This window comes from Danio aesculapii, chromosome 9 (assembly GCF_903798145.1).
Source record: "Danio aesculapii chromosome 9, fDanAes4.1, whole genome shotgun sequence".
In the NCBI taxonomy this organism is placed as follows: Eukaryota; Metazoa; Chordata; class Actinopteri; order Cypriniformes; family Danionidae; genus Danio; species Danio aesculapii.
The window spans coordinates 54,064,389-54,090,113 of record NC_079443.1 but is presented as its reverse complement, the minus strand read 5'-3'; the positions used below and the strand labels follow the sequence as shown (position 1 = coordinate 54,090,113).

Sequence of the window (25,725 nt, the reverse complement as noted above, 5' to 3'; positions counted from 1 at the left end):
GAAGGAGGAGATGTGAGAGAAACTAGTGCTACACACAGGAGACGTTTGAGGAGGACACACACCTGACAAAACACGCTCAACATATCTGCTAAATGCTGGATTCTGATTGGCTGATGAGCACTCTAAGGTGTTTGGCTATTGTCAGATAAACGCACAGCTAAAGTAGTTCCGGCAGGTTTTACAGCTCCATATCACTCCGCTGAATGATTAGAGTTATTTCAAACCTACAACAGTCTGAAATCACATCAGAACACAACAGGAAGAGCAGGAGGAGGAGATGTTTTTGGATCCAAACATTTCATTTACCCTGAAGCACTTTGTCATTTTATTTAGTTTAAAGAGCCCATATTAATCTATTAATCTAGCCCCTATTAAGCCCATATTAATCCGCATTTTTTGTTACCTAATTATCCCAGCGACTCCCATATGAATCGTTCAGCGATTCATTTGTTCCCAAACCCGTCCTCAGAGCAAAGCTAATCTGCGCTGATTGGACCTATGACAGCCTTCAGCGCGAGACAGAGTGAAATGCCCAGCAGCTAATCAATAATATAAAAGTAGTCACAGTGCATACACGCTTTATAGTGTAAGGCGTGGATTTTGGCTGCCAGTAGGTGAATGTAAATACAGACGATGGACTTGAAAATACAACGACTAACTATTTTATTGAGCAAAAACTCCAAGAACTAGGGAGAAGATCAACACGAGTCTCCTAGCCCGTCACACTCTACCTGCTCTTTTTTCACATGCACACACACACACACACACACACACACACACACACACACACACACATTACCCTCCTCCTCAGACGACACAACACCAAAACATTCAAAAACAGAACACCTCATCTCGAACCTGAGCTGAACGATTTTGAAACTTGACCGTTGCATGTGTGTAGGAACAGCTGACGATCCGCAATCAAAGCGGCACGCGTCGCGTTTTCAACGTGTCTTTAGAAGCGATACGAGAATATGTAGAGTTAACCTGATACAGTACACGCGGTTACAAGTAACAAAACACAACTAAATACAGAATTTGCAAGCTAGAGAAAACAAGGAGGCAGCCATTTTAATCACAAGTACTTACACTTGTGAAATGGAGGAAGAAACTGATCCATGTTCTGACGTAGTCCATCAGTACAGTTTTTTTTTTTGATCCTTTAACAAACAGCCGATGAATTCTTCTTTGCAAGCGTGTAGTTTCCAGAAGCACTCGAACTGCTCAAGGCTGGGCTATAATGCTGAGGTATTTTTGCAAAATCACAGCTTCATCTGTGGGTAGAGACTTTCAATAATATCCATCTGAGCATAGCGTGACTTCATTCAACCGGCGTCTATGTGTGTGCGTGTGCTTTTTGTTGTGTTAGTGGGCGGGGCCGCAGGTTTCAAATCTCCCTGGTTTGTGCGCGTAACTACTGGCGAGGCTTGTGTTTCGTAGCCGCGTCATCAGGAAACACCTAATGACTCGTTATCAAGACGACTCGTTTGAAGCACTATGAGTCGACTCTTTTATAGATAAATCAATAGTTTTAAACACTGTACACTTACAGATTTAAGCCTTAGCTGGATATTTCACTTCACTTAGAGCTGTGTTACTACATGTAAGGGCATTTTCAATAACCCATAATATGGGCTCTTTAATAACTGTACAGGTTTTTATTAATTAGATATTTTTCTTTTCTGATTGATTTTTTTTAGATGAGGAGTTTTTTTTTATTGCTTTCCAAATTATAGGAAATTTCACACCAAAGAAACTCGAAGCATATCAGTAGCAGAGTTCATTTTGAAATGTAACATGCAAAATGAGCACGGTGGCTCAGTGGTTAGCACTGTGCCCTCACAGCAAGAACGTCACTGGTTCGAGTCTCAGTTGGGTCAGTTGGTATTTCTCTGTGGAGTTTGCATGTTCTCCCCTTGTTGGTGTGGGTTTCCTCCGGGTGCTCCGGTTTCCACCACAGTCCAAACACATGCGCTATAGGGGAATTGATGAACTAAATTTGCCCTAGTGTATAAGTGTGTGTTACAAAGCAGACGCTGAGAACAGACTTGCGGATCTAAATGCAGTTTATTAGACTCGATTTCGTACAGTCAAGGGTCATACACAGGAGCAAAACAGTGGTACAAGGGAAATCCAAAAGACATGGTTGTATGAAGGCAAGAGGTAAGACTAGGCAGCATTGGGCCAAGATGAGAATCAAGGCTAGAATCAAAACATAGGAAAAACGTTATGTTCAGTAATGACTAAAGACTCTGCAATGTGTGAACGAAGGTGAGGTGTATTTCACGAGTTCACACTTGCAATAGTTTCAGTATAAAGCGTATTTGGCGTGCTGTCCGGGGAGAGGGCTCTGAGCTCGGGGAGACACCCCAACTCAAGTTATTCCCCTTATCAGGAAACAGAGAGGAATTGGGATTCGAGTGAAGTATCTAGCCCGGCCCCAGAACGCTCCCCCCGGGATTGTAATGCTTAAGAGGTGAGGTGACGGGGTGGTGGAGGGATGCTAAAGTCGTAAGATGCTGCAAGTAAGACAGCTTTGGTATATATAGGGGCTTGTTTGGTCAAGAACTGATTGGATAATAGAATAATTGTCAATGACGTATTTGACGTAAACGTCTGCGCGTGCTCCTCCCGAAATTTCTTTATAAAACATCACTTATAGTCTTTGTAATCGCTGTAGATGAGCAGCAGCTGTGTGTGAACGTCCACATTATTGTCAGCTGTTGCAGGAGTTGATGAGCGCAGAGAGTTCTGGGAGTTGTAGTTCATTAGGAAGTAATCTTCAATAGAGAAAACACTGCTGGTGATTGTAACGGACTACAGGATGTAGTCGCCAGAGGAGACAACACCATTGGCAATCATAACAGTGTGTGTGAATGAGTGTGTATGGGTGTTTCACAGTACTGGGTTGCAGCTGGAAGGGCGTCCGCTATGTAAAACATATGCTAGATTAGTTGGCTGTTCAATCCACTGTGGCGACCTTTGAAATAGAGACTAAGCGGAAGGAAAATGAATGAATGAGCATGCAAAATGGAAACGCAATATGTAAAATAGCAATGTATTTCTGTATTTAAATTTGCATTCTCCTTGACATGCACAGTGTGGTGCGAAATGAAAGTTATATGCCAACTGCACTGCACTGAATCGTAAAAACTCAGCCCGAATAGTCAAAACCGCACAGAGAATTATAGGATCCGATCTCCCCAACCTCAACACAGTGTATACCAGCCGTCTACACAGGAAAGCCAGCAACATCAGCAGGGATCCAACCCATCCAGGATACAGTCTGTTTGAGCCCCTTTCATCGGGCAAAAGATACAGGACAATTAGGGCATGACTGAGGAACAGTTTCTTTCCAAGAGCAGTAGCTTGTATAACACATACAGCAGTGGTTCTTCAATATGAATATGGATTTCTGTATTGTCCGAGCTCAATAGGGCGACCCCTGTAATTTGTGTAAGTCCAAAGTTGTTGTTTTGGGTGGGGCCTGCTTTGATCCGGACGTCTTTCAGGGATGTAACTGTAGACCTACCTAGGCGACTGTGTATATAACATAATGATATTGTGTTGTCCTATAATGTGACGAAACCGCTGACAATATGCAAGATTATGAAATCGATTTGAATGTGTGTGTGTGGCTGTGCACTTTTTCCACGCTCACATTTGGATGTCACAACCACGTGCTCTCTATGTAGGTTATAAATAAATCCAGGACGCACATTTGTTATTATCCTCTGCAAGTCATCTGTCCTGATGTCTTCATTAATTCAGTGCTACAGCCGAGCACCTCAAATATAATACCTGAAAGTGAAAGTTTAGATGATATCACAAATGTATAGAGATATATTTTAGAATGAATTAAAACTATTGAAAAGCATGGACTAAGCTGAAGGAAAGGGGAAGTGAAAGTGATAAACTCTTATTAGCCATGTGTGATGTTTTTTTAAGGGTGGAATGTTAAAGTATATTAGGGCAGTGTTTCCCAACCCTGTTCCTGGAGGCACACCAACAGTAGATATTTTTGGTGTCTCCCTTATCTGACCCATTAACTTCAGGTGTTGGAGTCTCTTCTGATGTTATGATAAGATGATTTAGGTGTGTTTGATTAGGGAGAGATTGAAAATGTGGACTGTTGATGTGCCTTCAGGAACAGGGTCGGGAACGACTGTATTAGGCTACTCAATTCAACTGGACTTAATATTTTTAAAGTTCGACTAGTTGACTGACTAGTTTATTTATCACGTGGAATAAAGAGTCGACTAAATTAAAGCGAAAGTTATATTCTGTGGACACAAGAGAACTAACAGAGTTAGTGGCGCCATCTAGCGGCGGATCTGTGTGCACCAATGACTATAAAATCTGTGTGCACTCTCAGAAAAAAGGTACACGGTGGTACAAATAATGCTCCTCAAGGGAACAGTTTTGTACCTTTTGTAAAAGTTGTAAAATCTTTGTAAAATCTTATATGGTACAGAAAAGACCTCTTATGATACTGTTCTGTACCTTTTATAGTACAAGTGAAATGAAGGTACACCACTGCTCTCATAAAAAAGGCCGTAAGTGTTGGACAACTCCTTTATCAAAATATAGGGGTGTCAAAATTAATTGTTCCTTCTGTGCACCGCGATGCAGACGCGGACAATTCGGTATCGGTTCAGTAGTAATCATAACCGGTTATTATGTACTGACGTCATTCATCTCATACTCGCTGAGCACCAGTATTTACAACACTCCAACTACTTAAAAACACAGAAACTGTGCACAATTTCACTGCATGTGTGTTTACTCGATCAGTCTTTCACTGACACTTCCAGAAGAAGACTATTTCACTGCGATTGACAGAATGAAAGTAAATTTAATTTCTCTCTCTCTCCTTCTCACTCACTGTGGCTCATTTGACCTGCTGGCGTGACTTTTCCTCTCCTTTCAACTGTTTTACAGCGATACTTCTGGATACAGACACGAGCGCGTGCTTGCAGAGTTTTCTCCACCGTGTCTATCATGAATCAGCTGTGATCTAGCGAGGGGTCGTTCTTGAACGATTCATTCATTTTGAATGAATCTTTAGTATGACTGTTTGATGCGCGTCATGTTTTAATAACTCAATATCTCCAGCCAGGTGAACATGAATAATGTCTGCTGTTAAGTCTGCTGAAACACTTTGATTGACATTCTTCCTTTGTACTTGGCTTCAGAGGGGGTAAACCCCGCCCACTAGTGCCCATCTCTTCCTCATTAGCATAAACAGCAGCCCTGAGTGAGAAGCAGCCGTCTGTCCATTAGCCAATAGAGTGTTTGAGCTGCTGAAGATAATGTCAGCATAGACTAAGAGGATTATAGATGTGGAGTTTTAGATGAACAGCGACAGGAGCGACATAGACTGACAGAAGCATGAAGCCCACACTCACACTGAAGCACACATGCACAGCTGACCAGCACTGACAACACTAGGGCTGTTTATATCTGTCGATATGATGATGCATAGTCATTTATAGCTCCGCCCTATTGTAGAAAGAGCACAATCTCATTTGCATTTAAAGCGACAGTCACCAAAACACCACAATTAGGATCAAAACCATAGAGTGTAAAATATATGGACGTAGTATCCGTGACGTCACCCATAGGTTTCTGAAGAGCGCAAAAGAAGCTACAAGTAGGCGCGGCCAACCGTCGCCATTTTGTTCGCGCGTCATCGCACCCACGGCGGGATACCAAACAAGGGCAAAGAGGCGGAGAGTGAGCGGAGCTACAGACACCTGCTGGCACTTTGCTTAGACCTGGCAGACAGACTTTACTTTGGGAGAAACGCTTGATACTTTATTACCTGCGACTCGTTTGTGTTCTGACCACATGTGCTTGGCTGTACACTATATCAATAAAGTGTTTAGACTTTTAAAAACACTGTAGTAATACATTGAGCCACTAAACATTGTTCTTAAGATGTTTTTCTACAGGAGGAAAACCCGAAATACGTCCAAACACTTCAGATATAGTCTGTGTTAGTAAATGCAGGACTATTGATGAACTCCAGCATAACACTGTATGACAACGCTTCAGATGACTGTTCTAGAGCCTACAGCTAATCAATCTGTCACATTCTGGAGTGCTTTACGGGTCTAAAGAAAAATATTAATGATAAATGATCTTAAATAAAACAAATACATTTATAGAGATGGTATACAAGTATATAACTTTACTCACATGGGAAACGGAGACCACGTGAATGGTTTGTGAGCACAATTAAATGCACACAGCATCCCATATCATCTGATAATTGTAATAAATAAGTCCAAAAGGCAGCTGACTGTGTAAAGCCACATAAAACAAAACAAAAATACGATGAATATGGCGAGATCAGTGGCTAATCTGCCGGATTCAGCTGAGGTGAAGTGACGGCGACCAGCGAGACCTAGCTGTCACTCAAGTGGCCACGCCCTTAATTATGCAAACTTAATATAACCTAATATAAAGGAAATGGATGAGTTATAAAAAAATTCACCCCCTCACAGTTGTCATGGAGGGTAATAATAGCTATATGACCCAAAATCGTTCTTTGTACCAGGCTGTAAACACCTTTTTTTCTGCTGTAAAGTTGGCCATTCTAACAGTGCGCTCAATTGTACTTTGCTCTATTATGGAGCCAGGACTAGTGGTATTTTGATGAATTGCAGTTTCAGTTACTTCCGTATTAGCTTCCAGAGGGAGAGCGGGAGGTTGCCGCTTGATCAAAACCTAAAAGGGTCAGCATCAGAGAGCTAGAGAACATGATCTGTGTGCCATTTTCAGCTCAAACTTCACACACACACACTAGACTCATTTATATTTTGCAATAAGGGCGTAATAGGTCCTCTTTAAATTAATGTGTTACCGTTATTCCTTACACCATTAGTTGTATTTGATTCCTCCTGCAGGACACACTTGTCTGATTTTCAGTGTGTTAAATGTGTTTTAGCGCGGCCGGTCAGACGGTGAGGTCTCGAGCACATCAGACGCGGTGCAGGAAAACCACCTGCTCACCGTTCAGGCCCTGGACTCCCGATTGCAGGTACTTTAACCTCTAACTCCGTCTTGGAAAACACAGATACTATAGGATTAGTTTGCAGTGGGATTCAACACAGTTCTGTCATTATTCACTCCATTGACTTTTTCAAACCTGAATTATTTATTTATTTTCTATTCTATTATTTCTATTATTTATTATAATTATTTTTTTGTCATTTATTTTCTTCGTTCATTCATTTTCCTTAAGCTTAGTCCCTTTCAGAGGTCGCCACAGTGGAATGAACCGCCAACTTGCCCTTCCAGCTGTAACTCATCACCAGGAAACACCCATACACACTCATTCACACACACACCCATACACTACGGCCAATTTAGTTCATCAATTCCCCTATAGCACATGTGTTTGGACTGTGGGGGAAACCAGAGCACCCGGAGGAAACCCACACCAACACGGGGAGAACATGCAAACTCCACACAGAAATGACCACTGACCCAGCCGGGACTCGAACCAGCGACCTTCTTGCTGTGAGGGCACAGTGCTAACCACTGAGCCACCGTGCTCATTTTGCATGTTACATTTCAAAATGAATTCTGCTACTGATGTGCTTCGAGTTTCTTTGGTGTGCTATCCACTGTGTCGCCCTATTTATTTTCTTAAGAGCTTAAAATATATATATATTTTTGTAATATTGTCACAGAGACAGAGAGTTTTGAAATAATTCAATTCAGATCATGTTTATTTCTCTAGAGCTTTTACAATGTAGATTGTGTCAAAGCAGATTAACATCTAGTAAGTTCTAATAAACTGAAACTGCATCAGTCCAGTCCAGTTGAAAATGTATTGCCATATCAGCTTCTCTGGCTTTTTCATGGCAAAACCAGATCAAATTTACACCACTTTATAAATATCCCTTTTCTATTAATACATTATAGCAATAAAAAGACATCATCAGCAACAAAAGGATTGTCAAATAATTCTCCCATTCAACCCCAGTTTCAATGCAGCTTCTCATTTTTATAATAGAATTTTTGATGATTTGAAATATAAATTCAGCTGAAAAAATAAGTATTAAACATAAGAGTTTTTGTCCTGATAATAATATTTCTAAATGAGCTGCTGACATGGGATTGAAGCAGATTTTGATAAAAATCCAAACAATACAAACAGAAAAATAAAACAAAACAAAATGAGTTCTGTGTAATAACAGTGGAATGACACAAGGAGAAACTACTGAAATACTGAAACTTAATTAACACTTCATATACAAGGCGTTTTTTTTTTTTTTTTGTTAAAGACACCTCTCACATGGAGAATGAAGACACATGCATTGCTCAGGTGTGAGTTTCTTCAACAGAGTGTCTAAATCTTGATGCTTCTGTGGGTCTCCTCTGTCAAATCTGAACTTTATTCTGTTTTTTCCATTGGATTTGGGTCAGGTGATTGGTTGGACCATTCTACAGCTTGATTTTCTTTCTCTGAAAGCATCTGAGAGTTTCCTTGTCATTGTCTTGCTGAAATGTCCACCCTGGGTTCATCTTCATCCTCCTGCTGATGTAGATGTTGGACTGAAGCTGCTGATATTCATTTACACTGAGGAAGAGCAGAGGAGTGCTGAAGAACTACTGAGAGATTTCAGCTGCTGTCTGGGCTTTCACTGCTGAACTACACCTCCCTTTCTTCATGTGTTCAATACTTTTTCCCTGGATCATTTCATTTTATTATGCAGAACTTAATTTCTAAACTAATTAGATTTGTTTTCTTTGCATATATGGATTAATTTGGTTGTTACCAATAAGTGAAAATTTCAAGTCAACAGCACCTTGAGAAAAATGTTTTCTGAGAAAAACGCTGACGTGTTCAATACAAATTTTCCCCACTTTATGTATATATACAGGTGTGAGATTACAACATGGCTAATGTTTACTGAGCATTTTGGTCATAGTTTTTATTAATATTAAATCATTTTTTGATTATTTATTAGTACATCAAAAATTGATGATGGTGAGCTAGCTGTTTTATTATTAAACAACTATAAATATGTGTACATACATGTATTTTAATATACATGCATATATAACAGTGCATCTATGCATTTGAAAAAAATAAATGATGTTATTTCATTTCCTATAAAGCAACATTTGTTTTTATACATTTATAGAAAGACAAGCACAACAAAACTTAAAATATTTAATATGTATATTACATCTTTATTAAACTAAAATAATAGTGATATTGTTAAGATTCTCTCTCAAATATTTCACAAATATTGTTGAACAGATTCAGGAATTTCTCACAGTATTTCCTCTAATATTTTTTCTTCTGGAGAAAGTCTTATTTGTTTTATTTCAGCTAGAATAAAAGCAGATTTTAATTGTTTTAAACCCATTTTAAGGTCAATATTATTAGCCCCTTTAAGCAATATTAGTTTTGGATTGTCTCCAGAACAAACCACTGTTATACAATGACTTGCCTAATTACCCCAACTTTACCCTAATTACCCTAGTTAAGCCTTTAAATGTCACTTTAAGCTGAATACTAGTGTCTTAAATAATATCTAGTCTAATATTATTTACTGTCATCATGACAAAGAGAAAATAAATCAGTTATTAGAGATGAGTTATTAAAACTATTATGATTAGAAATGTGTTGAACAGATCTGCTCTCCGTTAAACAGAAATTGGGGGGGAAATATTCAGCGTGTCTAATAATTCTGACTTCAGCTGTTATTTTTTATTGATTATCAGTTTTGAAGCATGTTTAAATCCCCTTGCAATGCAACTTCAATTGTTAGCGCATACATTTAAACATGTTTTTTTCTTCACTTATTTAAAAGAAGAAATATTAATTTGCGGTGCCCCAGATGTTGCATTAAACATGTATATATTCCTCTCAGATCTGATGTGTGTTTGTTTCTGTGTTGTATTTTCTCCCAGAGCGGCCTGTTGTATTTAGAGGAGCTCCAGAGAGACGTGCAGGTCAAAGACAGACTCGTCCAGCAGACTCTAAGCGCTCTGGCTGACCTGCTGTCCGGCAAACATCATCTCACACCGCCTCCAGAACAGGTTTATACGCTCGCACACTCATAAACACACGTCAAGGAAAAACTGCTTGGAAATAAAGTGACAGCTTTTCCATGCAATTCTGTGTTCTGTGAACTATAGACCCGGTGCAAAGTGGGGTTTTAGCCTGATGCAGTTTTTATTTTCACATCCAGCATTGGTTAAATATTAAATGCATTTGTGCTCATTTGCTCAAGTTGCTGGTTTGAAATGAATGAGGAAGCACATTGATATTTTGAGGCGACAGAAATTTTCTGTACTATTCATTATGTACAGTATGTGAAACCTGGTGTCCATTCTTCATGATCATTGCTAGAAGAGATATAGCTTCATCCAGAGGGTAACCAGAAATATTTATATCATTTATTAAAATTATCCAATAAATTGAGTTTTATTAACATCTACCCCTACCCTAAACCCAACCCTCACAATAATGTTATAACAGGAATTATTTATATTATTTAATTAATTACTCATTAAATTGTGTTTTATTAACATCTACTCTAAACCCAGCCATCACAGTAATTATAACAGGCATTATTTATATAATTTATTCATTTACTCATTAAATAATGTTTTACTAACATCTACCCCTACCCTAACCCTAACCCAACCACCAGTAATGTAAACACAGTAATTATATGGAGTATTATTCATATTATTTATTAAATTACTTAATAAATTGTTTATTAACATCTACCCCTACCCTAACCCTAAACCTTATATGGACTAATATTTCCATTAAATTGTGTTTTATTAACATCTACCCCTACTCTAACCCTAAACCCAACCATCACAGTAATTATATGGAGTATTATTCATATTATTTATTAAATTACTCATTAAATTGTGTTTTATTAACATCTACCCTAACTCTAAACCCAACCATCAGTAAAACAGTAATTATAACAGGAATTATTTATATTATTAATTAAACTACCCAATAAATTGTTTAATTAACATCTACCCTAAACCAAACCCTGACAGAAATGTAAAACAGTAATTAAGTATTATTTATATTATTTACTAAATTATTCAATAAGTTGTGTTTTATTAACATCTACCCTAACCCTGAACCCAAACATCACAGTAATTATAACAGGCATTATTTATATTATTTTATAAATTACTCATTAAATGTTTTATTAACATCTACACCTACTCTAACCCTTAACCAACCCCTAACAGTAATGGAAAAGCTGTAATTGTATGAAGTAATATTTATTATTTATAAGTAATATTATTTATTAAATTACTCATTAAATGTTTTATTAACATCTACACTTACCCTAACCCTGAACCTACCCCTAACAGTAATGGAAAAGCTGTAATTAAATGAAGTATTATTTATTATTTATAAGTAATATTATTTATTAAATTACTCATGACATAGTGTTTTATTAACATCTACATCTACCCTAACCCTGAACCCAACCATCACAGTAATTATAACAGTAATTATTTATATGATTTATTAAATTACTCATTAAATTGTGTATTTTTAACGTCTACCCCTACCCCAACCCTAAACCCAACCATCAGTAATGTAAAACAGTAATTATAACAGCCATTATTTATATTATTTAATAAATTACTCATTAAATTGTTTATTAACATCTACCCCTACTCTAACCCTAAACTTTATATGGAGTATTATTCATATTATTTCTTAAGTTACTCATTAAATTGTGTTTTATTAACATCTACACCTACCCTAACCCTAAACCCAACCATCACAGTAATGTAAAACCGTAATTATAAGAGGAATTATTTATATTATTTCTTAAGTTACTCATTAAATTGTGTTTTATTAACATCTACCCTAACCCTAAACCCAACCATCACAGTAATTATATGCAGTATTATTCATATTGTTTATTAAATTACTCAATAAATTGGGTTTTATTAACATCTACTCTAACCCTAAACCCAACCATCACAGTAATTATATGCAGTATTATTCATATTGTTTATTAAATTACTCAATAAATTGGGTTTTATTAACATCTACCCCTACTCTAACCCTAAACCCAACCATCATAGTAATTATATGGAGTATTATTCATATTATTTATTAAATTACTCATGACATAGTGTTTTATTAACATCTACCCTAACCCTAAACCCAACTATCACAGTAATTATAACAGGAATTATTTATATTATTAAATTACTCATGACATAGTGTTTTATTAACATCTACACCTACCCTAACCCTAAACCCAACAATCAGTAATGTAAAACAGTAATTATAACAGCCATTATTTATATTATTTAATAAATTACTCATTAAGTAGTGTTTAATTAACATCTACATCTACCCTAACCCTAAACCTACCCCTCACAGTAATGTAAAACAGTAATTATATGGAGTATTATTTATATTATTTATTAAATTACTCATTAAATTGTTTATTAACATCTACCCCTACCCCAACCCTAAACTTTATATGGGGTATTATTCATATTATTTATTAAATTACTCATTAAATTGTTTATTAACATCTACCCCAACCCTAACCCTAAACTTTATATGGGGTATTATTCCTATTATTTATTAAATTACTCATTAAATTGTGTTTTATTACCATCTACCCTAACTCTAAACCCAACCATCACAATAATTATATGGAGTATTATTCAAATTATTTATTAAATTACTCAATAAATTGTTTTTTATTAACATCTACCCTAACTCTAAACCCAACCATCACAGTAATGTAAAACCGTAATTATAACAAGAATCATTCATATCAGAGCAATTCCATGTAAATGTCACACTTGCCATGTAAGTTTGTATTTGACAGTTCTGTAAAAATACTCATACATGTGTCTGTCAATGACCTCAAATCTACTTATCTTACATTTGATTTACCAAAGTCACACAAGTGCCAATTTCACACTCATCACATTCCTAACACAGCCTTTTCCTTTTATGCTTGAACAACTATAATTAATACACAAGTCTAATGATGTGATTATATTTGAATGAATTTACATTATCAGTGCTGTAAAAGGAACATTATGAAGTTGAAAGTAGTCACATAGACCTTTCACCTGAAGTCTATCAGTGGCTGAAAAACACTTGCCATGCATAAAGCCAATAACCAGTGTAAAGTCAGTGTTTTTGATGTGTTGTAGGAGGGTCTGGTGTCTCTGTGGGATGATGATGATGATGATGGCGATGATGCTGGTGTTGTGGATGAGGTGATGCAGACTGAAGATGCTGAAGCTCTGCTGAAGGTGGGCAGAGTCTGGCAGAGAGTCATCGGACAGAGTTTGATCATCGGAGTCCTTCTGATGCCAACAAATGACATGTACGTCATCAGATTCACACTCAAGCCCTGCTCGCACTGTGAGATTTCAGCAACCATTTTGTTATCTGAAACTAATTCGGGAAATCCTAAAAGACTCCTGAAATCCTGGGCTAAAATCTGTGATCTTTGATCTTTAGATTTGGCATGTTTACAGACAGCTTCTTAGTGCCCATTGTGATCAGATTATTTCTCTGATGAAGTTCTGGCAGTGTCAGAAGATTTCAGACACTTTCCTGCAGTGTGACAACAGCGGCGATGAGCGTCAATCCAAGAACTAATAGGAACGCCGAATCTGCTGACGCTATCCGTGCGACAATTCAAATGACTGCGGGGAAATGTCCAAACAGTTTTCTCTTCCTGGTTATCTTATTGAGACTCGCTGTGTGCAAAAATGCCGCTACAGATTGTTTACGTTTGCTGTAAGGGATCATTTCAGAACGTGGGATAGTGAAAGTGTCACAGGTGGATGACGTCAAAGTCCGGGGGAGTTTTCTTCCGTGTTTAGCGCATCTTCATTGTCGTTCAGTCTGACATTATGACAGCTGAGATCTTACAGTGTGACATGGGAGCCATGTTCATGCAGTCTGACATGCTACAATTGTTCAGGATTATAAAAAAATCTCACAGTGTGAGCTGGCCTTCACAGTCTGTGGGAAATCTCAGGGTTCCCATGGGTCATGCAATGTCTGAAATATAGGTTGTTTTTATTTTATAAAACTCCCTGTTCTGTTGGCTTCATCAAACATTGACCTTCAGCATGCACTGGGGCGGTTTGCTGCAGAGTGTGACGTGGCTAGTCCGAGGCCATGGCGTTCCATTGGAAAAAGGTGGATCTCCAGGTTGGAGGAGAGTCCTTACCCCAGGTGGACGAGTTCAAGTATCTTTGGGTTTTGTTCAGGAGTGAGGGAAGGATGGAGCGTGAGATTGACAGGCGGATTGGTGCAGCGGCAGCAGTAATGCGGTCTATGTACTGGCCTGTTGTGATAAAGAAGGAGCTGAGCCGAAAGGCAAAGCTCTCGATTTACCGGTCAGTCCTCGTTCCTACTCTCACCTATGGTCATGAGCTTTGGGTCATGACAGAAAGGACAAGATCTCTGATACAAGCAGCCGAAATGAGTTTCCCTCACAGGGTGGCAGAGCGCACCCTTATAGATATGGTGAGAAGCTCTGACACCCGGGAGGAGCTCAGCGTAGAGCCACTGCTCCTCCACATCCAGAGAATTCAGCTGAGGTGGCTCGGGCATCTGTTTCAAATGCCTCCTGGACCCCTACCTAGGGAGGATGCCTCGGGGAAGACCCAAGACACACTGGAGGGACTATGTTCCTGTTACACTAATACGTTTAAGTTTTAAAACAGCGTTTTAGAATGAAAACGGTCCACGTCCACATTGGCATTTCGCCTAGCGTTTCTGAACTGATCTCCGTCCACACTATAGTGCTGAAAACGTCATCACGTGACCGCACACACACTCTGACATGCACTGCAGCGTATGCGGACGTCTGAGCTCCAGGCAGTCAGCAGATGCTTTGAGCACACCTCCCCAGGTGAGAGCAGCGCAGGTCGGACAGTTCATCAAGGATATACCGCTGGATTTCATCTCACTATAGTTGTTAAACGTGATATTTATTAATCTGGTCTCTATCTAATGGTCTTTTTTAAATCCATTACTTCCCAGGTAACGTGTTTTGGCTGAGCGCAAAGATAAGTTAATATATGATTTAATGTAACCACGCACACTGATTCTGCACATTTGACTGATTGCTTGCCGTTATTTCCTATATTGTATAACCGTATTGTACATTATACTTTTATAATGGCCATTATTGATTAGTAAAACTGATATTCAGCAAAAGTGAGGGTATGTTTCGTATTTTTTGAGGAAAATGAAAGGAGGCAGTAATGTTATCGGCTCCATTTTGTTATAAATATGCCTATAGTGAAAATGATGGTAAAATAAATATGTAGCTACACGATGCCTCAACATTTTTAGTGTCTTAAGTTAATATCAAAATGAAAATAGACAGTTCCTTATATCATGTTTTCATTTTATTGCTAAGATAGTGAAACAATATGGCCAGGGTGATGTGAATCACGTTATACTGAACTTAAGGAAAGGATGCAAGACTAAACGTTGTGCACTTAATATTGAGGAAAAAACCTCAATCAGATAGGCGAATGTCTGCACCCACACCTCCGTTTTCAGATGTCTCTGTTTTCCCCCATTCACACTGAATGAAGCAGCAGCAGTTTAAAACCAAAAGGACCTAATCAGCATTTTCAGGGCTCGAAAGCTCCTGGGTAGTGTGGACGGAAGGCGCAACCATAGCAAAACTTATGCATTTTAAAACTAAAACGTATTAGTGAAAACGGGGACGACGTCTCTCAACTGGCCTGGGAAAACTTCGGGATCATCCCGGAGGAGCTGGAGGAAGTGTCTAGGAGAGGGAAGTCTGGGGTTCTCTCCTAAGACTGCTGCCCCTGTGACCCGGATCCGGAAAAGCTGATGAAAATGAATGAATGAATTTTTTGTCCCCCTCTCTTCTTCCTTCCCCAAAGCATCCTATTTTTAATACTGTAATCTGATCGATCTAATGCAGGGGTAGGCGATCTCAGTCCTGGAGGGCTTGTGTCAGGTACAGTTTGGTTCCAACTCTAATCAAACACACCTGCTTATAGATTTCTAGTGATCTTGAGGACACTGATTAGCATGTTCAGGTGTGTTTGAGTAGTGTTGGAGCTAAACTTTGCAGAACACTGGGCCTCCAGGACTGAGATTGCCCATCCCTGATCTAATGCATCGACAGCTTTAATTCCTCCTGCCGAACTAAACCTGCAGTTAATTAGTAATATTAACTGAATGAGTCTGAATGATTGGGCTGAATGATTGGGCTACTCCAAAATACATTAAAAGTGATGCATCTAATGTCATTTTTGTGTATTTATTTATATTTATTTATTTGCTATGATCTTTTATTGAAATATGAAGTTACTATTGAAGTTTTCCATTATATAATGTTTTTAATTATATTGATCTTGGCATGAAATAGCCATAAGTTGCTAATGTGGCAAAAAATAAATAAAAAGCATTGAGAGCTGTGTGTGTCCTGCAGGTCAGTGATGGACATGGGTGTTTCTGTGGTTTTGGATGGTGATCAGTCCTCAGCATCTCCTGTTCTGAACAGCCGCACTATGATTCTGCCGTATCCCTCTTCTGAATCTGAATGGTCTCTTGGCCCGTCGGCGGTGAAGAGGATCAGACGTTCAGACAGAAGCGTATCGACTCTCGCTCTGCTCTCCGTCACTGATGCTGCTCCATTATTGACCTCAGGATCTGTCAGATTTCCCATTATGCTCCACTACAGCAGACACTCCTCTGGATCTCCTGCAGAGTCAGTTCGGCTTTCTCAACACTGTGGTCAAATCTCACTGAGGCTGAAAGATGTTGCTGATGGAAAGTTTCATCCACGACTGTTGCAGGACAGCAAACTCAACACCGGTGAGAGAACAAGTCCTTAAACTCAAACAGTGTGTTTGACACAAAAATGGTAAAATGGTGATGATGATGATGATGATGAGGGTGTTGATGTTAATGATGTTGGTGATAATGATGGGGATGATCGCGTTGGTGATTGTGATTGGGATTATAGCAATGATTGGGATTATGATGGTGATGATGATGATGGTGTTGATGTTAATGATGTTGGTGATAATGACGGTGATGGTGGTGATGCTAATATTGGTGATGATGGTGTTGATGTTGGTGCTGATGTTGGTAATGATGATGATGGTGTTGATGTTAGTGATGATGATTGGAAGGATGGCAATGTTGGTGATGATTTGGATGATGGTGATGGTGTTGGTGATGATTGTGATGGTGCTGATGTTGGTGATGATGATGGTGTTGATGTTAATGATGATGATTGGGATGGTGCTGATGTTGGTGATGATGATGGTGTTGATGTTAGTGATGATGATTGGAAGGATGACAATGATGATGATGATGAAGGTGTTGATGTTAGGGATGGTGATTTGGATGATGGCAATGTTGGTGATGATGTGATGTTGATGTTGGTGATGATGATGGTGTTGATGTTAGTGATAATGATTGGGATGGTGCTGATGTTGGTAATGATGATGGTGTTGATGTTAGTGATGATGATTGGAATGATGGCAATGTTGGTGATGATTTGGATGATGGTGTTGTGATGATGTGATGTTGATGGTGTTGATGTTGGTGATGATTGTGATGGTGCTGATGTTGGTGATGATGATGAAGGTGTTGATGTTAGTTATGAGGATTGGAATGATGGCAATGTTGGTGATGATTTGGATGATGGTGATGGTGTTGATGATAATGATGGTGATGTGACGATGATGATGATTGTGATGGTGCTGATGTTTGTGATGATGATGGTGTTGATGTTAGTAATGATGATTGGAAGGATGGCAATGATGATGATGATGATTTGGATGATGGTGATGGTGTTGATGATAATGATGGTGATGTGACGATGATGATGATTGTGATGGTGCTGATGTTTGTGATGATGATGGTGTTGATGTTAGTGATGATGATTGGAAGGATGGCAATGATGATGATGATGATGATTTGGATGATGGTGTTGGTGATGGTGTGATGATGGTGCTGATGTTGGTGATGAGGATGGGGTTGATGTTAGTGATGATGATTGGGATGGTGCTGATGTTGGTGATGATGATGATGGTGCTGATGCTGGTGATGATGATGGGGTTGATGTTAGTGATGATGATTGGGATGGTGCTGATGTTGGTGATGATGATGATTTGGATGATGGTGTTGGTGATGATGTGATGATGGTGCTGATCTTGGTGATGATGATGGTGTTGATGTTAGTGATGATGATTTGGATGGTGCTGATGTTGGTGATGATGATGGTGTTGATGTTAGTGATGATGATTGGAATGATGGCAATGTTGGTGATGATTTGGATGATGGTGATGATGTTGGTGATAATGATGGTGATGTGACTGTTGGTGATGATTGTGATGGTGCTGATGTTGGTAATGATGATGATGGTGTTGATGTTAGTGATGATGATTGGAAGGATGGCAATGTTGGTGATGATTTGGATGATGGTGATGGTGTTGATGTTGGTGATGATTGGGATGGTGCTGATGTTGGTGATGATGATGGTGTTGATGTTAGTGATGATGATTGGGATGGTGCTGATGTTGGTGGTGATGATGATGGTGTTGATGTTAGTGATGATGATTGGAATGATGGCAATGTTGGTGATGACTGTGATGGTGCTGTAGTTGGTGATGATTGTGATGGTGCTGTAGTTGGTGATGATTGTGATGGTGCTGTAGTTGGTGATGATGATTGGAATGATGGCAATGTTGGTGATGATTTGGATGATGGTGATGTTGATGGTGTTGATGTTGGTGATGATTTGGATGATGGTGATGTTGGTGATGATGATGGTGTTGATGTTAGTGATGATGATTGTGATGGTGCTGATGTTGGTGGTGATGATGATGGTGTTGATGTTAGTGATGATGATTGGGATGGTGCTGATGTTGGTGATGATGATTTGGATGATGGTGTTGGTGATGATGTGATGATGGTGCTGATGTTGGTGATGATGATGGTGTTGATGTTAGTGATGATGATTTGGATGGTGCTGATGTTGGTGATGATGATGGTGTTGATGTTAGTGATGATGATTGGAATGATGGCAATGTTGGTGATGATTTGGATGATGGTGATGGTGTTGGTGATAATGATGGTGATGTGACTGTTGGTGATGATTGTGATGGTGCTGATGTTGGTAATGATGATGATGGTGTTGATGTTAGTGATGATGATTGGAAGGATGGCAATGTTGGTGATGATTTGGATGATGGTGATGGTGTTGATGTTGGTGATGATTGGGATGGTGCTGATGTTGGTGATGATGATGGTGTTGATGTTAGTGATGATGATTGGGATGATGGCAATGTTGGTGATGATGTGATGGTGCTGTAGTTGGTGATGATTGTGATGGTGCTGTAGTTGGTGATGATGATTGGAATGATGGCAATGTTGGTGATGATTTGGATGATGGTGATGTTGATGGTGTTGATGTTGGTGATGATTTGGATGATGGTGATGTTGGTGGTGATGATGATGGTGTTGATGTTAGTGATGATGATTGGAATGATGGCAATGTTGGTGATGACTGTGATGGTGCTGTAGTTGGTGATGATTGTGATGGTGCTGTAGTTGGTGATGATGATTGGAATGATGGCAATGTTGGTGATGATTTGGATGATGGTGATGTTGATGGTGTTGATGTTGGTGATGATTTGGATGATGGTGATGTTGGTGATGATGATGGTGTTGATGTTAGTGATGATGATTGGAATGATGGCAATGTTGGTGATGATGTTGATGGTGATGTGACGATGTTGGTGATGATTGTGATGATGCTGATGTTGATGATGATGATGATGGTGTTGATGTTGGTGTTGATTATTGAGATGATGTTGATGATGGTGTTGATGTTAGTGATAATGATTGGGATGATGGTGATGATGATTAGCATGATGGTAATGATGATGCTGGTGGTGATGATGATCATGTGGATTTTGCTGATGTTGGTGATGTTATTATGATGATGTATGTATTATAATGATGATGGTGATGGTGTTGGTGATGATGTGATGTTGATGGTGTTGATGTTGGTGATGATTTGGATGATGGTGATGATGATGCTGGTGGTGATGATAATCATGTTGATTTTGCTGATTATGATGATGTATGTATTATAATGATGATGGGAATGTTGGTGATGATTATTGTGATGGTGGTGATGGTTTATGATGTTGTTGATGATATTATTATGATAATGTAATGTATTATGATGATGGAGATGGTGATGATTATTATGATGGTGATTATTATCATGATGATGTTGGTCATGATGTTAATGGTGTATGATGTTAATGGTTGTTTCTGTTGTTGTTGATATTGCTGTGTGTTCAGAGGAGGCCAGAGAGGATCTGCTGAGTCTTAAGGCTCTGCTGGAGGTCTGGTGTCTCCTCATCAGGTGTTCAGATCACACTCTGGCTGATGTTCAGCTCTGGCTCCAGCAGTCTCTGGGTCTGCAGCGTCTGACGGTGGATCCACACTTCACTGTAGACCCGTCTGGAGTCATGCTCTTCCACTGGGAGCAGAGATCACCGTTTCAGGCTGTGCTGAGCATCTACTGCAGGTCTCAAACATCACATAACTCACATGTACAGAGACACAGAGGGAAAACTGCACTGCAGAGTCTGCTTTAGTAATAGTGCCACTAGTAATAAAAATAATGTAAATATTTTAAAGGAGTTCCATAGCTTTCATTTTAAAAGACATTTAAAATGATTAAAATACAATAAATAAAAAAAAATGTCTTATAAATTTGATAAATATTTAATCAAACCATAAAATGGGGTATATGACTTCGAAAGGAAAACCAGTAATTTGGGAAAATAAAACAGAATTTGGTATAAAAAAATTGAAAATGAATTTAATTGTGCCTTTTAAATGTGTGTTCGTCTCTGAATTTATTTATTTATTTATTTATTTATTCAGAAATATGTCAAATGAGACAACTAAATGATGACATAAATTATGAGAGTTGACAGTATTAATATTTTTTAAACTAGCTAGTAAACGTATATAAAAATAAAATAATATCCCAGTAAAAGAATTAACCAGTTTTTATGGAGATATCAAATTCAGAAATGCAGTTACTATATATATATATATATATATATATATATATATATATATATATATATATATATATATATATATATATATATATATACACACAGTTAAAGTTACAATTATTAGCCCCCCTTTGAATTTTCTTTTCTTTTTTTAAATATTTCCCAAATGATGTTTAACAGATTCAGGAAATGTTCACAGTATGTCTGATAATATTTGTTCTTCTGGAGAAAGTCTTATTGGTTTTATTTCGGCTAGAATAAAAGCAGTTTTTACTTTTTTTAAATCCATTTTAAGGTCAATATTATTAGCCCCTTCAACCTAACCTGCCTAATTAACCTAGTGAAGCCTTTAAATGTCACTTTAAGCTGAATACTAGTGTCTTGAAGAATATCTAGTCAAATATTATTTACTGTCATCATGACAAAGAGAAAATAAATCAGTTATTAGAGATGAGTTATTAACACTATTATGATTAGAAATGTGTTAAAAAAAATCTTCTCTGTTAAACAGAAATTGGGGAAAAAAATAAACAGGGGGGCTAATAATTCTGAGTTCCTGTACATATAAAGTATATAATAAGTATATTTATAAAGTAACTCTATTTCTGCATTTTATATCTTTCATAATTAATCAGTGCTCAGCATATATGAGTTCACCCCGGCCCTCATAGATCTCTACAATAATATATTTGTGCATACACATTACATTAGTCAGTACCAAAACCAAAACTGGAGCTAATCTTACAATAACATTCCAAATGGTATATATTAGGGAAAAATATGAAATATATTTAAAAAGGAAAAAACAAGAGAAACCAAACATATACCAAATGTTGTAGTTTGTAATTGTTTGCTGTATTTAGATTGAATTTAAATGTTTTTTTTTTTGGATTTCTAAAAATGTTTGGTGACTTAAATATTATTTAATTAATAAATCTGTTTTATTCAAAAGCACCAAAATATATGACCTCTGTTCACTGAGAAATTTCAAACTGCAGTGTATTCACTTATGCTGAGAGCTGAACTTTTGCCTTTTCATGTTGATCTGTAAGTTTGACTCTTTAAAAATGTCCATCTAAAGCAAACTCTGCTGAGACACATGACAGATATCCTTTATGGTCCTCCTGAAGTGCTGTTTTTCCTCCACAGGGATGATCTGCCTGTGCTGCACTTCCTGCAGGCTCTGTGTGACTTCCTGCCTGCGTCTCATGATGTTCGTCTGCTGAAGAGCGTGAGTTTTTAATTAATCATATTTTTTCTAGCAAACAGGCATTGTGATCTTTATATCTAAATATATTTGACTCCATATCCAGGCAGCATAATATAAAGAAAAAATAATAATGAAATTAAACATGAAATAATGCTGGGTGACACGGTGGCTCAGTGGTTAGCACTGTGGCCTCACAGCAAGAAGGTCACTGGTTCGAGTCCCGGCTGGGTCAGTTGGTGTGGGTTTCCTCTGGGTGCTCCGGTTTCCCCCACAGTCCAGACACATGCGCTATAGGGGAATTGATGAACTAGGGTGGGTGTGTTTGGGTGGGTGGGTGTTTCCCAGTACTGGGTTGCAGCTGGAAGGGCATTCGCTGTGTAAAACATATGCTGGATAAGTTGGCGGTTCATTCCGCTGTTGCGACACCTGATGAATAAAGGGACTAAGCTGAAGGAAAATAAATATGATGTTAAAATAACTTTTGCATTTCCACATAAAGAAATAAAGCTATAGTTTAAGGTTAATAGGTTATAGTTCAAATATATTTTAAAAATTGAAGTGATTTAAAAAAAAAAAATTGTTGAACAAAAATTATCTGATGTTTTTAATGTATTTTCATATTTGTACTGTTATATAATCTCCTTTTGAGTTCTGGAGTTATTATGTAATATGTTTTATCTATAATGATCTTGACATGAAGTTGCTGATGTGGCAAAAAACATACAAAACAAACATTTGTGTGCATAAAACTTTGCAACAACAAACATATTATTACACAGAAAAAATTACTCTGTGTTTGCTGTAATCTGCAGAGCGTGAGATCAGCTGGAGGTTTGGCTGAGAGTCTGCAGACTGAGATCCACGCTGTAAATCAAGGCGTGGCTTCAGTCCTCCAGCGGCCAAAGGAGGAGGAGCTAAATGCACAAGGGGAGGAGTCAGGGGAGGAGTCACAGGGTAAAGTCTAGAAGGGATACAACTCCGGATAGATTAATTTAGCATCACGTTTGTAACTACAACATAATATTTGTACATTAGTGTGATGTTGGGGTAGACGTTAATAAAATAGCTACACTTTAATGGGAAATTTAATTAATAATATGAATAATTCCAGGTATAATGACTGTTTTTACATTACAGTAAGGGGTAGGGTTAGGGTTAGGGTAGGGTTAGACATTAATAAAATGCAATTAATGGGTAATTTAATTAATAATATGAATAATTCTAGGTATAATTACTGTTTTTACATTACAGTAAGGGGTAGGTTTAGGGTTAGGGTTGGGGTAGACATTAATAAAATACAATTAATGGGTAATTTAATAAATAATATGAATAATACTCATAATTACAGTTTTTACATTACTGTGAGGCTTGGGTTTAGAGTAGATGTAAATAAATATATCTTCAATTTAAAAGGTAATTTAATAAATAATATCAATAATACTCTGTATAAACTGTGATGGTTGGGTAAGGGTGGATGTTAACAAAATATAATAATGGGTAAATTAATAAAATGATAAATAATTCTCGTTACCTTTCGTCTATGGCTGTATCCCTTCTAGCAACAATCGAGTCACAGAGGCTGCACAGGCTGAGGGAGGCGTGGCTGAGGGACAGAGGGCGGAGCTTTGATAGACTCCACCCTCTGCTGGACTGCACGCAGTACAGCAGACTCACAGAGCAGCTCATTCACACACAGATGAAGACGGATGAAGAGGCTCTAATGGAGGTAAACAACACTATCAATGCTGTTTTTTATTTATTTTTATTTTCATTCATTCATTTTCTTTTCAGCTTAGTCCCTTTATTAATCTGGGGTCGCCACAGTGGAATGAACCGCCAACTTTTCCAGCATATGTTTTACGCAGCGGATGCCCTTCCAGCTACAACGCATTACTGGGAAACACCCATACACACTCATACACTACGGCCAATTTAGTTCATCAGTTCCCCTATAGCGCATGTGTTTGGACTGTGGGGGAAACTGGAGCACCCGGATGAAACCCACGCCAACACTGGGAGAACATGCAAACTCCACACAGAAATGCCAACTGACCCAGCCGGGGCTTGAACCGGTGACCTTCTTGCTGTGAGGCGATTGTGCTACCCATTGCGCCCCCGTGCAGCCCATCATTAATAACATTTATAGTAATCACATTATTTTAGTTCATAGTTATAACATATCATTATTATAAATATTATTATTTTATTTTAAGGTTTTAGAATTTTACACTTCAGATTTGTTTGCTGCTTTTCTTCAAATATGTCTGTTTGTTTTATTAGTTTTATTTATTTATAATAATGCACTTGTTTGTTCGCTGTTGGCTTTATTTTCAGTGTTGGTTTTAAAACAAATGACATTTTGAAATATTCCCAAAGCATCTAGTGTATATAAAAAAAAGAGATTTTTCAATTTAGTTTGAAGTTATTTTCAATAAAAAAGAAAAAACTTTATTTGATTTATTTTTTTTACTTTCTTCATGCGAAACAACACATAATGCAAAATAACCCAACAGTTATAACAAACAAGGTTAAATACAAATTAAAAAACAATTAGTTATTAATTAAGTTATTAAACGTATTTATAGAGGCAGCACGGTGGCTCAGTGGTTAGCACTGTGGCTTCACAGCAAGAAGGTCGCTGGTTCTGGCTGGGCCAGTTGTCATTTCTGTGTGGAGTTTGCATGTTCTCCCCGTGTTGGTGTGGTTTCCTCCGGGTGCTCCGGTTTCCCCCACAGTCCAAACACATGCACTATAGGGGAATTGATGAACTAAACTGGACGTAGTGTATGTGTGTGAATGAGAGTGTATGAGTGTTTCCCAGTACTGGGTTGCAGCTGGAAGGGTATCCGCTGGACAAGTTGGCGGTTAATTCACTATGGTGACCCCTGATGAATAAAGGGACTAAGCCGAAGGAAAATGAATGAATGAATGAATGAATTTATTTCTGAAATATTAAATAAAATAGATTATCATTGTACAGTGAAAAGAAATGCGCGTGCACACACACACACTCACAGGGCTGTAGAATGCTTGATTTTGATTGGCTAATGAGGTGTGATCTTATTTTTTTGAGATAAAGTAGTAATTCTGGCAAGTTTTGAGTAAATATAATTTTTTTGCATTTAAATATAATGAATAATTCATTAATGTGTTTTGGTAATTATTTGACAAAATGAGCACTGAACAGCTGTAGGAAAAAAAACTGCACACATTTTAACAAATTTAAAACGAGGATAATCGAATTTATACTGTATTTTAATTATTCCTAGTGGAGATGCAGAAAGAGCACAGAACACATCACACACTGATCAAATAAATACAATAATGCATCAATACACTACACAATAATACAGACACCTATGGTTAAGAGCTATGCAGGTAAACTTGATTTGAGTTGA

General features: G+C 37.9%; 1 protein-coding gene across 1 annotated transcript in view; it reads left to right on the top strand.

Moving 5' to 3' along the window:
- The window catches only part of fancb (FA complementation group B), a 41,492-nt gene that overhangs the window by 15,388 nt on the left and 379 nt on the right, over positions 1-25,725 (top strand). The window contains exons 4-11 of the mRNA XM_056464624.1: positions 6,953-7,045; positions 9,937-10,065; positions 13,204-13,379; positions 16,491-16,876; positions 20,387-20,615; positions 22,267-22,348; positions 23,140-23,281; positions 23,887-24,053. Of these exons, the coding sequence (XP_056320599.1) occupies positions 6,953-7,045; positions 9,937-10,065; positions 13,204-13,379; positions 16,491-16,876; positions 20,387-20,615; positions 22,267-22,348; positions 23,140-23,281; positions 23,887-24,053 (1,404 nt within the window). The remainder of the gene's footprint in view (positions 1-6,952; positions 7,046-9,936; positions 10,066-13,203; positions 13,380-16,490; positions 16,877-20,386; positions 20,616-22,266; positions 22,349-23,139; positions 23,282-23,886; positions 24,054-25,725) is intronic.